The 14,677-nt window shown below is 38.3% G+C and overlaps 1 protein-coding gene and 1 non-coding gene across 3 annotated transcripts in view; one reads left to right on the top strand and one right to left on the bottom strand.

Annotated features, from left to right (window-relative positions):
• LRRC69 (leucine rich repeat containing 69) overlaps positions 1-14,677 on the bottom strand; it is an 86,598-nt gene that overhangs the window by 44,721 nt on the left and 27,200 nt on the right. The window contains exons 4-5 of one of the 2 annotated variants that reach the window (XM_004602351.1): positions 6,374-6,569; positions 1,091-1,162 (exon numbers count right to left, since the gene is read on the bottom strand). The exons of the other annotated variant lie outside the window; for it this stretch is intronic. Of the exons in view, the coding sequence (XP_004602408.1) occupies positions 1,091-1,162; positions 6,374-6,569 (268 nt within the window). The remainder of the gene's footprint in view (positions 1-1,090; positions 1,163-6,373; positions 6,570-14,677) is intronic. 2 annotated transcript variants of the gene reach the window in all.
• LOC129402876 (U6 spliceosomal RNA) lies at positions 821-924 on the top strand. The gene has a single exon (XR_008628909.1). It is a non-coding gene; the product is annotated as a U6 spliceosomal RNA (small nuclear RNA).

Below are 14,677 nucleotides of genomic sequence, written 5' to 3' on the forward strand. Positions count from 1 at the left end.
CAGGTATCGCTCTAAAACAAACAAAGAATGAAACTTTCCTGAGCGCCTTTCTGCTTTATGGGCTTCTGATTACTATCTTACATGTGGCAACATGATTTCTCAAGTATAAAAGAGCAATATAAAAAAAACCCTAACAATTCATTCTCGTAAATTAGAAATTGCCAAGACCAAAGACTTTTCACATACCTGAAATAAAGCAAGATAAAAATGCAGACACTGATGATGGGATTGATGTTGAAATATTGTAACACGGTAACACTGTTGTCCCGTTGTTCATCTATTGCTCTAGCGGGCACCAGTAAAGTCTCCTTTGTGAGACTGTTGTTACTGTTTTTGGCATATTGAATACACCATGGGTAGCTTTCCAGGCTCTGCTGTGCGGGTGGGATGCTCTCAGTAGCTTGCCAGTCTCTCAGAGAGGGATGGAGGAATCGAACCCGGGTCAGCCGTGTGCAAGGCAAATGCCCTACCCACTGTGCTATTACTCCAGCCCGTTGAAATGTTATGTGCCTAAAATCCAACCACCAATAACTTTATAAATCACAATTTTTTACTTAAACAAAAGAATTTAATTCATTTGCAAATGGGAAAAATTGTATTATGTATGTCTTAAAAACAACTAACAAACTGTCACATTGAATTACAAGAGATAAAAGTGTGTGTTCATGAAAGTAATATATTCACAAAGACTAAGGTGACCAAAATAATTGACAAAGTACATTTAGCCGTAACTAATATATTCAAATATTTATGGTAGCAATCAGAGTTCTTTCAATTCAAGTAAGTTCAACCGGCACAGAATACAACAAAAGTGGAACATGTGCTTTGACAAGACATATACTAAAACCAGAACAATACAGAGAAGATGAACATGGTCCCATGCACAAGGATGAAATGTGAATTTATAAAGTGCTTTACATTTTATAAAAAGAAGAGAGAATAGGTTTTGAAATACCAGAACAAAGCAAATCTTTTAGTCACCTGTATAATTCAAGTTTCGAATTACCACAGGTATTACTGGCTGCTCATATTTTTTCCCTAAACCTAAACAGAATTATTTTCAATAATAAGGGAATTGGATTCTACTTACTCCTCGTGGAAATGCCTGGATACGATTTCCAGCTATGTCGAGAACTTTTAAGTTTCTGAGAACACAAAGTCCCTGCATCAAAAACAAAAAAGAGAGGGAAGCTTTTTAAAATCCAATATGTGTGTTTATTTTAAATGCACACCCTATGCAATTGATCATTTTTCCTCATTACCAGTTGAGCTCCATTCTCTCCTCTCGGGGCAGACCCAAAGCCCTGGATTTTCAGGTTTTCTCACTTCTCCGCTTCCTCCAGTCACACAGGGATGATATAACCTGGTACTCAAGAATAAATTCACTTCTAGGATAAAATCTAAATTTCTGAACTTTGTAACTAGGCACAAATTTCTTAATCTCATTGTGCTTCATTGTAAAATTGAATATTCTAATAGAAGTAAAATTGATATTCTAATAGAAACTATAATTTAATTTGGTTGTTGAATTAGTTAAGTAAGTGATTAAGCAGATAGTATTTATTGAAGGATCCAATAGATAGTGAAAAGGGTCCAATATACAGTGTGTACTTAGTAGATCTAGCTATGCTTAAAAGTTTTGTTGTTGTTTACTTTAAGTTTTTACTTCTCTATAGCTTAGATTATTATAACTGTGCTAAAATGTATATTATCTATATACAATATTACTACACCTAACCAATATGAAAATGCTCTCAACTCTCCAGCACTTTACCTATGTCACTTATAATCTGATCTCTCCTCCCTTCTTCCTACTATTTTGTAATTGGTTTGTATTCCAGTGCCAAGGTTTTGTCATTGTTCCATACTGTCTCTCTGAAATCCAATCAGTGAAATCAGAAAGTACTGCAAATATAAAATTATATTGGCACTATTAGAAAAAAAATAAATAGTCAAATATTTTATGGCCTTTGATATATTGCCATTCTCACTGAATGAGATGATATCTCATTTTCGTTTTCATTTCCCTTGTGATAAGTGATGTTGAAAAAAATTTTAGTCTATCTGTTGAACAGCTGTATGTCTTTTTTGAAAGTGTTTCTTCAACGTCTATCTCCATTTTTTGATGGGGTGGTTTTGCTGTTGTTGAATTCTGTGAGTGCTTAATACATCTTGGATATTAGCTCTTTGTCAAATGTGTGATGAGAAAATAATTTTTTCCCCACCCAGCAGTGTTTCTTTTTTTATTTCAGTCACAGTTTGTTTTGCAGTGCAAAACCTTTTTTGTTTGGCATAGTCCCATTTGTTTCTTTTTTGCATTTGTATTCTTAACCAAAGGCATCAAACTGTTGAAAATGCCTGGAGTTACTATCATGGTCAGTTTTGCCTATGTTTCCTCAGTGAAAACCATAAAGCACTGAAAAACATAGAACAATGAAAACTATAGAACACTGATGAAAAAGTTAAAAGCAATCTAAATAAATGGAAGTGGATCCCATGTTCAAACACTGGAAATTTATTTATGTGTGTATGTGCACCTATTTATAATATCATTTAAAGGTTTCTATAATCCAAAGTGATCTATAGATTCAAAGCAATCATAAGCAAAAATACCAATGGCATTCTTTGCATAAATAAAAATATTACCTAAAGTTCACAGAATCACAAAAACCCAAATAGCCAAAGCAACTCTAATCAAAAACAAAATTGAAGGCATTATGCTTCCTAATTTCAAAATATATTATAAAACTCTATATGATTAAAATTCAGAACTAGCATGAAAATAAACTAATGTTGATTTAAAAAAGTAAACTAAGGAAACAGAATAGAGAGTCCAGAAATAAATCTATATATAGCCATCCAATAGGCTGGAGCGATTCAAGTTCGATTCCTCCATCCCTCTCGGAGAGTTTGGCACGCTACTGAGAATATCCCGCCTGCACAGTAGAGCCTGGCAGGATCCCCATGGTGTATTCAACATGCCAAAAACAGTAACAACAAGTCCCACAATGGAGACGTTACTGGTGCCCATTCGAGCAAATCCATAAGCAACAGGATGACAGTGATACAATGATAGCCATCCAATGTTTGACAAAGATCAAGGACACAATGCATTATTATTAGCCAATAAATGGGAGTTATATAACTGGATAACCATATCAAAAACAATTACATGGATCCTCATCTTATACCATGATCAAAAAAATGACTCAGGGGGCTGAAGTGATAGTACAGCAGGTCAGGCGTTTGCCTTGCACGCGGCTGACCAGGGTTCGATTCCCAGCATCCCATATGGTCCCCGGAGCACCACCAGGAGTAATTCCTGAGTGCAGAGCCATGAATAACCCCTGTGCATCGTTGGGTGTGGCCCAAAAGAAAAAATGACTCAGACCAGATGTAATATCTGAAACCATAAAACTCCTAGGAAAAAATATGGAATAAACATTGATTCCATGTAGAATATTTTGGATACGACATGAAAACAAGGGCAACAAAAGCACAAATAGACAGGTGAAACTAAAACCAACACCTTTAAAAATTGCATCTTTAATTTTTTAAATCAAATATTATTGGAATTTATAAAATTGTAATGGTTTGAGGTAATCTTTAAAATCAGGTAGAGCTTTGAGCCTTTTCTGACCTGTGCACAGTGTATTAAGTTCCATACATCTTTTTTTAGTCTAATAAGGAAATAAGATTGATGTCATAGAGTTGTTATTGAGTCCTAGGAACTGTAGTGCTTCACAGCAATCATGTTGCTGCTATATTTGCTTATTCCTCCAATAAATGAATTAAATTGATTCATTCTGTAATTTTAAGATAGTCTTTTTAATGAAAATGAGATTTTAAAGGTATTAATAAAATAGCTTAAGTATACTTATTTACAGTCTATATCTTTCACAAGTTAGTTTTATATGCATATAAAATATATGGGCTCCGTAATGAGACGCCAGGGATAAAATCCAGTCAGCAGCATGCAAGGCAAGTGTCTTACTTGTTGTATTATCTCTCTGGCCCCTATGTATGGAATTTTATGGACTCATTTAAGAGAAAAAAAAACAGTAGTAATTTATCATTTATTTGTCAACTCTATTGAAACCAGTCTATCCAAAAGGAATTAAGAGTTAGAAAATTAAAACTGGCTCTTCCTCTGGGCTTGGGTTGTTGAGAACGCAAATAATGTTTCTCTCTTCTTTCCCAAAGATCTCTCAGTGAAGATGACATGCAGGTTGAATGCGGATGCCTCATTGGACCAGCCGACATGGAAATTTGCTAACTACTGAAAGAGCCAGTCTGCAAGCCAGCCTTACAAAAAACATACTTTCCAGTTCTTTTTTTTCCTTCCAATTGACACCCCCCCTTGAGTACGTTCACTTCACGCAGCTACGTATTAACTGCTCCTTTTTCATTCCTCCATTTACTAGAGCACACGCACACCTTACTATCAAATTGTACTGTAGACTCGCAGAGTTGACTTTTTCTTTTCATAATTCAAGTGCTTGAACAGAGCTCAATGTTGAGCATCTGTATCCATGAGGTATGTACTGCAGTAAGGTAGAACATCGACAGACAGCCAATCACATGATTGCATAGTCCCCTTTCTTCTCTGTGGACACTTTCCAACATTTGTTCTGATCATAGCTGCCTTCTGACCTTGTCTCCCTCCTGTGCACCCCTACCCACCCGACACCTGTCCTAAATTGATGTCTCGCAGGATGTTCACCTGTGGCCCTGGGGATATCCTGGGGCTTACCCAGCAGGGAAAAGCTGACCTAGATAATTGGCCAATTGGAACGTTTAATTTTTCTTCTTTTATCTTTCTTCTGTGTGCTTAAGATGGCGACTCATGATTTGAAAGCACCAACAAAAGTAAAAGGAGCACCACCGCCACCAACCCATCCCCGCCCCACCCCACCCCTCTGAAGAAAAAGACCTCGGGCTGGAAAGAGCACAGTGGATAGGGCACGTGAATTGCATGCAGCCAACATGGATTCAATCCCTGGCATCCCATATGGTCCCCTGAGCACCACCAGGAATGATTGCTGAGTGCAAAGCCAGGTAAACCCGGAGCATCACCAAGTGTGACCCAAAACAAACAAAAAGGAAGAGGAACCCTAAAATCTAGGCCTGAAGGAGCATAGAACCCCAGTCCAATTCTTAAACACTCTCTCCCCCACCCCTGACTATTCCAGCAAGTGCACATGTCACTTCCAGGTCTTATAAGTAATAAACCATTTTTTTTCCCAAAATTTTCTGATAATTGTTGTAGAAGGGTACCAAACTATATGGATTCAACGAGTCAGGCCATTGGTGATCATAATATGCTGAGATCAACACAAGCACAAGTTAATCATAATTTGCATGAGGAAAAATAAATACTGACACATTTTTAGCAGGAAACAGTACTTTTTAGGAATTTAATAAAGCTATGATGTATCTCGATTCCTCTGTCCATCTCGCAGAGCCCGGCAAGCTACCGAGAGTATCCCGACCTCACAGCAGAGCCTGGCAAGCTACCCGTGGCGTATTTGATATGCCAAAAAGAGTAACAAGTTTGACAGTGTTGACGTTACTGGTGCCCGCTGGAGCAAATCGATGACCAAGGAGACAGCAGTGCAGTGCTACAGTGCATGTTGTATCTAGATTTGAGAAACCAACAAGATTCTCTCAAACAGGAAACAAGCTACTTCCCTAAATTCACAAAGTTCCCTCAAACAGGCAATCATTAGAAGTCTTAAGTGGCAGTAAGAGAACTTAAATTTGGAGGAAGGTCTCTGAGAACTGTTCCTAGCATCCCTGTGGGAGGTGCCATGGGGTGGGTGCTCTTCTGTAAGTGCCTCTCATTGGTCCTTTGGTCTCCAGAGGCAAACAAAGAACAAAGGAGTTATTCATGCTCGCTTAGGTCAATCTCCCAGGCAAGGCGCAGGCTGGAAAAGTCAGAGAGAGAGGGAGGAAAAACCAAGCACATGTTCCAATGCCAAAATAGACTTATATTTTGCCTGATATATATAGTGCTGCAAGATCAAATGTAGAAAGCTCATTTAAATTCAGACAATATTTTTAGTTTCAGTCTTCCCATGTAAAATTTGAAATATGTTTACACCAAAAGTTCCCCATGGCTCAAATGAAATTCAAATTTTCAGTGAACCAGTGCATTTTATTTGCTAAGCATGGCAAGCCTTGCTATGTGCAATCATACAGGCTATGATTTTTGTTTGTCATAAAGGCTCTGGGAACTGATTCCATATACTCTGAGGGTGAACAAATCCAAAATGGACTTGGATGGCCACAACTATTTTGTTCCCACTCCCAAGATGTTTTAGAAAGCTCTTCTCCAAGCAAAGAAAATTGGTCTCCATTTTTTTTTTCTTACCTCTGGCAAAGCTTCAAGTTTGTTCCTGACCACAAAAAGCTTCTGGAGATTCCTCAAGTATTTTATCTCTTCAGGTAGGCACCTCAGGTGGTTGTAGTTAAGTTGAAGCTCAGAAAGATTCTGAAGGAAACAAATTTCTGCAGGAATTCTGATGAGCTTGTTATTATTTATACTCAAATATCTAAGGTTGGATAATCTAAAGAATAAATGATAGAGCATGTGGATGAAACTCTCCAAAATATAAGAATTTACACTGTATAGAAGCCACTTATTAGAAGTTACATTAGCATTACTTTAGTAGAATATTGGTGCCTTACTTATGTTAAATGTTCACAATTACGGATCATTTGATTATAAAAAATCTTTGTTGCAATTAACTCACAAAGACATTTTGTGATCAGATTTCTTCTATATAAATTATTTTTATAATCAAACCTAGTTTTCAAAGAATGAAAATTCTATTTTTATTCTTTGTATATATGTTTTGAGCGTATTGAATGCCAGCAAAAAAGAAAAATACCGTGAACAAGTACATATATAAATATAGATATACATACAGAGATTTTCCTATAAAGAGACATAGATCTGGACATAGTAACAAATATAACCACAGATATAGACATATATTTAGACATTGATACTCTAACAAATAGATATGAGAACAACTTAGTTAATGTGGAAAGTATTTCTCTTACTTTGTAGAGAAGAGTTGCTCTATATATAAAGATGTAGATGAAGATATGAAGTAGAAACATAAAATCAGAACAGAACATGACATCAGGTAGAGAGGAAAAGATCAAGAAAATTTGAGTTTGCAATGGTAGGTGCAGTACTTGATGTATATCACAAGATTATGTACAGTCAAAATTAGAATAATAAAATTAAGAATAATAAGTTCTTAGAATAACAGAACTTGTAAGTTCAGAATAACTTACAAGTAGATGTCTTTCTATACTACTTTCTAAAGTAGAATTACTTATTTTGAATCAAAAAGCAGGAAAAAATCATGGCACTAAATACCACTTAATGCTTGTACATTACATTTAATAATCGGCACAATACTAAGGTTGCTATACTTATTTTATAAATGAATAAAAGATAAAAGGCATAAATTCTTTTCTTTTCTTTCTTTTTTTTTTTTTTTTTTTTTTTTTTTTTGCTTTTTGGGTCACACCCGGCAATGCACAGGGTTCACTCCTGGCTCTGCACTCAGGAATTAACCCTGGCGGTGCTCAGGGGACCTTAGGGGATGCTGGGAATCAACCCTGGTTGGCTGCGTGCAAGGCAAATGCCCTACCCCCTGTGCTATCACTCCAGCCCCAAATTCTTTAAAAATAACTGCAAGATTATGTTAGCCAGCAAGTAGTAGTTATCAAGAGCATCATTTAACAAATGGCATTACAATAACTGGACAAATTTATGAGGAAAAACAAACTTTAAGCATTGCCTCACATCTTACACACATTTATTTAAGATGAGTCAGACCTAAAGATAAAAACTGAAACTATAAAACTTATTTAAACACATAGAATAATTTTTATTTTTAATTTTTAATCCACACCTGCCTATACTCAAGGTTTACTCCTTCCTGGCTCTGTGCTCAGGGATTACTGTTGACAGTGTTCAGGGGACCATATGTGATGCCAGGGATTGAACCTGGGCCGTCACCTGCAAGGCCTTACCCTACAGCCTCACCCACTATATAGGCTCTTTGAACACTGGGATAATCTCTTGATCACTTTTGGGTAGCAAAGATTTCTTTTAAAGGCCATAAAATAAATTATCCTTGAAATATGAATATCTTAAGCCAGGAAAGTAGTCCAAAGGCTGAAACTTATGCCGAGGATGCATCCAAGTTCAATCCCAGCATTTTAAGTCCCTCAAAGCACCACCAGGCAAAGTATTACATTACAGGGCCACGCATTGAACCAGCTGATTCCATTAACTGAGTTTGCTGGGGAGCAAGCCCCAGGCCCCTTCCAAAGAACAATTTTTTTTAATGTATATAGATGGATAAGCAACATGGAGAGTACCATGCTGAGTGAAATGAGTAAATGAGTCATAAGGAGAGGGAAAATATAGAATGAGTGCACTCAGTTGTGGGACATTAAGATAACATATTATGAGACTAATATCCAAGGACAGTAGAGACAAGGGCCAGGAGGATTGGTCCATCGTTGGAAGCCTGCCTCAGGTGCTGGGGGAGAAGGCAACTGGGATAGAGAAGGAGCCACTACGACAAAGATAGGTGGAAATGATCACTGGATAAGAACTGTGTGCTAGGGCTGGAGTGATAGCTCAGCGGGTAGGACGTTTGCCTTGCACGCGGGCAACCTGGGTTCGATTCCTGGCATCCCATATGGTACCTTGAGCACTGCCAGGAGTAATTCCTGAGTACAGAGCCAGGAATGACCCCTGTGCATTGCCGGGTGTGACCCAAAAAGAAAAAAAAAAAAGAACTGTGTGCTATAAAGGAACAAACATGATAACCTCTCAGTACTTGTATTAAAAATCATAATGCCCCCAAAGAAGAGAAAAATATATATGCATATATATATATAAAGGGTGCCTGCCATAGAGGCAGGTGTAGGGGCAGGGAGTGGAAGGGAAACTGGAGATTCTGGTGGTGGGAAATGTACACTAGCGGAAGGATAGGTGTTGAAACACTATATGGCTTAAGCCCAACCATGAACAACTTTGTAACTGTTTATCTCATGGTGAATCAAAAAAAAATTTTTAAGTATATGTGTATATCTGTACATACACATATATATGCACATATATCTGTATATATACACATACATGTGCATATATGAAAATGTATATATGCATATGTATGTGTATATTTAAATACGTATATAGTTTTCATGCACATATATGTGTATATATGTGTATATATAAATATATATATAACTTTATTTTTACAAGTTCAATGATAAATATTATCTTTATCACTGTATACAAACAACAAAGAGTTAGCAACTAAACCAAAAAATACACTTTAATAGCATAAAAAATCAAAATTTTAAGAAAACATTAAACAAAATACTTTAAACTACAAAGTATCACAGAGAAAAACTAAAGAAGTCTTAGTTAAGGAGATTGCTGTGCTCTGCATTGTGCCCCAGTAACCTTCAGATTGAAACTTCTATCAGAGTATTAGTTGAACACTCTAATTTGTATAAAGAAACTATTAATAAAATTTAAAAGAGGACGGGAAAGCTAGCTCAAAGGACCGGAGTGCATGCTTTCCATGCAGGGTCACAGAGTCTCATGAGCAGAACCAGGAGTTGTTTTCTGAATATGACTGATCTAAAAATAAACCAAAATAATATGGATAAGAGAAATTAAAAGACAAAGGACACATTGGAAATAAGCATGCAAAATAAAGCACTTATCACCAGAATACACAAAAGACTCTTGCAATTCAATTCTGAGAAAGAAATCTGACACACTTGTAGTATGGAAAATAATACTTGAAATGAATACATCACAAAAGAAAATGTTTTCACATATAGAAAAATGATGAGTAAGGGGGGCTGGAGCTATAGCACAGCGGGTAGGACGTTTGCCTTGCACGCGGCCAACCCGGGTTCGATTCCCAGCATCCCATATGGTCCCCTGAGCACCGCCAGGAGTAATTCCGGAGTGCAGAGCCAGGAGTAACCCCTATGCATCACCAGGTGTGACCCAAAAAGAAAAAAAAAAAGAAAAATGATGAGTAAGAACCAGAAAATGGGCTCCACATCATTAGACATCATAAAAAAGAAAATTAAAACTACAGTGAAACATGAAATTGCTCCCAGTAAAATGGTTAAAATTTTTAAATTGCTGAAAGGGGTTTGATTCAGGCCTCTGGAGGCCATGTGGGGGAGGGGCCAATCATAAATCAGTCCAACCCCTGCTGTCTGGCCCCCTTGGGCACACATGGAAATGACACAGTCACACCTTCCCTCAAACTCCAGGACAAAGGAACCTAAAGTAGCAGCCTTAGACCAACCAAAAGATTCCTACTAAGCTGTACCAGACACAGTAGGAAGTTTACACTCAGCCTAAGGGAAGATAGAAAGAAGAATCAACTACTCCATTAAAGTTAACTACCTTCAACTCCATTAAAGTTAGTTGTCCATGCTGTTCCAGGAAGGTAAATGATTCATTTTCCAACTTAAATCTCCCTGGACTTAATTACTATAATACAGAAATTGTAAATTGTAAAAAGAGACTTTTTATCTCTTCATTCTCATCAGTGGAAAACTTATTATCAAATATTCCCTTGTCAATAGAGCTGTATTCTTGGGGGATAAATCCCAACAAAAATAGTGAGTCTGTGTTGAAACTCCAACAACAATAGTGAGTTTTGTGTTGAAATCTGGAATGTAATCAAGGTAAAGAGAAAAGGAAGTGAAATTATCAGTCACGCAGGGGGGGTTTGGGGGGTGAGGGGTGGGATGTATACTGGGTTTTTTTTGTTGTTTGTTTTGTTTTTGTTTTGTTTTTGTTTTTATTGGTGGTGGAATATGGGCACTGGTGAAGGGACGGGTGTTTGAGCATTGTACAACTGAGTCATAAGCCTGAGAACTTTGTAACTTTCTGCATGGTGATTCAATAAAATAAATTTAATAAATAAATAAATAAATAAAGTTAGTTGTCCAGAAAAGTGGAGAAAAACAAGTGATATAGAAAAGATTATTTGTCCTGATGTGCAGATGTCCTGAAAAAAGTTAAGATAGAATTTAATTTGGAGCCAATAAGCTGAGAGGTATAGCTAAGTTCTGCCCATAATTTAAAATATGTGTTTCTAGCATCCCAAATTATGTCTGCAAAATAATATATGCTAAATATGCCCATGTTGTATAAAGTAGAATGTACCGTATCTTAAAAAAAAAAAAGATATTGGGAAGGACCCCAAGCACACAAGAGCTATGAGATGTCGCCAATGAAGTATTCCCAGGGAAGATGGCTAGGCTGTCCAGCAAGTTGAAGAAAATAATAGGAGGGTATCAGTCAGGGAGCTGAAGGGCACAGTGGAGAGCTGAAAAGCACACTGTAGGGGACAAACGGCTGACTTACAGAAGCAGAGGAATGCATCCACCAGGCTCACAAACAGAGGAAACCAATCATGATGTATGGAAGAAAGGAAACAAAACAATAAAGAAATAATTGGAGATCTCTGGGACAGCCTCACGAAAACAGTATTCAAATTATAGGGTTCCCAGAAAGCATGGAAAGAGAAACCAAAGAAGCAGCTTAGCAGGACTGGAGCAATAGCACAGAGGGTAGGGTGTTTTCCTTGCACATGGCTGACCGGGTTTGATTCCCAGCATCTCATGTGGTCCCCTAGCACCACCAGAAGGAATTCCTCAGTGCATGGCCGGGTGTGACAAAAAAAAAAAAAAAAGAAGCAGCAGCTTAGGTAGAAGAAATTTCTTAATTTCAAGAACTTCCAAGACTTTCCCCAATCTGAGTATGGACTCACACTCATAGAAGAAGCCCAAAGAGTCCCAAGCAGAACCAAACCAATCAGAAGGTCCCTGAGATTAATTAAAATATGATTAATCTTAATAAAAATATCAAGACCAGGGGCTAGGATAAATTCAACTTAACATCTATTTATGGCAAGATAAATAAACTGAAAGGAGGAATTAAGTGAACCCAACTTTTTCAATGAAATAGGGAGCTGGTTTTGTTCTAGTTTGGGGAAGTCATGTGCAACAGTGTTTAGGGCCACTCCGGATAACGCTCAGACAGGGGCTTCTGAAAGTAAAGAGGCACTTGAGCCACTTTCCAGGCCCCTCAGGACTTGTACTGAAAAGACTGAAACACATGGGGCTGGAGCAATAGTACAACTTGGAGCGCATTTGTCTTACCCTTAACTGATCCCGAGTTCAATCCATCACCACATGGGGTTCCTCGAGCACCTCCAGGAGTGATCCCTGAGCACAGAAACACCTGTCATTGTGTCCGTTTCACAGAGTCAAAAGAATAAATACTCTCCAGAGAGAAAAACAGAAGACACTTGTTCGCCTTCTCCCCTGAGGCCGAGAGTAACTTCACTAATTGGTGAATTTGGAAAAAGGTCATTCTGATGGGCTTGTCACTTCCTCTGCCCCTCTCTTCCGGAGAGACTGCCCTCAAAATGCCCACACATTCCTCTCTTACTGAGGTTGTGCCCTCGGCTCATCAAACAGCTGTTTTGAGGAAACCCCTCTCCTATCCATGAACCCACTTTCTAGAGATGAAGTAAACCAATCGCCCTAACGCCTTTCTGCCTGTCCCAATCAAGCTGAGAAATAAGACACAAGATTCAACCAAAAGGAAATCAAACGTCCACTTAGAGCTGGCGTGATCATTCTCCCAAGCTCCCTACCAGCTCGCCCTTGGATGAACCTGTCCACTACCTCTGTTGCTTCCTTGATGGCAGAGTAGGAGAAGGATGCTGAGCCACGCGCATGCTCACTGCGCATGTCACTGCGTTTTCCAATGAAGCAATAAGTCAATTTTTTTGTAACAAGAAGTAACGAAAGTTGGGAACAAAAGTGAGTGAAACCATAACAGGGGTGCAAGCATCCATCCAGCTTGCATTGAAACAGTACGTTTCAGGTTCAGCTCTAATTATCTTTGATGGGTTAACTCATATAACCTTCAAGAGACATAAAGAACGCACGCAAGTAGCCTAATTTTAAAGTGAAGACATATGGGTACAGAAATATGAAAACCTTTCTCAGGTCAGGAAATGTAATCCTTCTTGACGAGGTAACTGGTCAGCTTCCAAGGAGACACAGAGAATACCAAGAAGTCGGAATGAGCTATAAGATAACATGAACCTATATATTTCGCAATCCTACTTTTTCAAGAAAGGCTTTACATTCCTAAAATATCCACTTAAATTTATATGACTCATTGAATATTGTGCTTTCCACTCTAAAAAGAACTATTTTTACTAAATTGTGGTATCGCCGCATAGTTCAGCTGCATGGGCATTGAAACTCATTGACTCAAAATTCTTCCTTTTAAAGATGAGAAAACTGAGCTGGAGAGATAGCACAGCGGGTAGGGTGTTTGCCTTGCAAGCGGCCCACCTGGGTTCGGTTCCCAGCATCCCATATGGTCCCCTGAGCACGGCCAGGGGTAATTCTTGAGTGCAGAGCCAGGAGTAACCCCTGTGCATTGCCAGGTGTGACCCAAAAAGCAAAAATAAATAAATAAATAAATAATAAATAAATAAAGATGAGAAAACTAAGAGCCAAGATGTTAAAAACACTTTGCCCAGTGTTCCAAAATTAGCTGCAACAAGATACCACTTGAAGTATTTTGCCAGGTTTCTATTTTGTTTGTGCATTTGGGAGCCCTCCCCTCCCAGTGCTCAGGGGTCATTCCCAGTGTTAGGGGATCATGAGGTACTGGAGATTGAACCCAGAGCTTGAACATGCAGAAGCATGCTTCTCATTGGCTGATTTATTTTCCCCATCCATTTTGCCAGAACTTCTAAGGTATCCTTTGATTCATTGTGTAATCAGACATGAACTGATTCAACTGAATTCATGAAACAGCAAGCAGATCATTATTGGCATTTTCATTGTGATAAAAAAAATTCCCTTCTACAGAAATGATATTGACTCCAAATGTTTTCTATAGGTACTCTGACTTAAAGACATTATGTCCTCTGTGAAGACCAGTTTGGGACATATAATACATTTATCAAGAGGTCCAGGTGGAGAAATGGGAATTGGAGTAAACTTCAGGTGCTGCAGAAATCCCTTTCTTGAGAACAGTTCAGAGCATCGCCTCCTCCTCCTTTTAAAAATCTGGATGCTTTTAGTCTGTTAAACATCTGTTTCTGTTCAGCAGGCAATAAAGAGAGTCTCCTAAGTAAATGTGAGTAGAGTTCTCTCTCCATCTGTCAGAGGAAAAGCCCAGGAGGGTGTTTTGCCTGCAAGAGGACAAGGCTCTCGGCTGGCTCCAGAAAGGCACTATTAACGGCCCATCTGTGGATGTGCAGGATAAGAAAATACAGAATTGGGGGGGTTAATGATCGTACAATGTGGAGAATTTCCCTTTTTTTAATTTATTTAATGAAAATGGCATCTAGGTTTTAAATTCTTTGCTTTTATATTACCTCTTCCACAACGCTGAAAATTGTTTATGATCACTGTCATCCCATTGCTCATCGATTTGCTGAAGCAGGCACCAGTAACGTCTCCATTGTGAGACTTGTTGTTACTGTTTTTGGCATATGGAATACACCATGGAGAGCTTGCCAGGCTCTGCCGTGTGGGCGGGATACTCTCCATAGCTTGCCGGGCT

Source organism: Sorex araneus, chromosome 2 (assembly GCF_027595985.1).
Source record: "Sorex araneus isolate mSorAra2 chromosome 2, mSorAra2.pri, whole genome shotgun sequence".
NCBI lineage: Eukaryota > Metazoa > Chordata > Mammalia > Eulipotyphla > Soricidae > Sorex > Sorex araneus.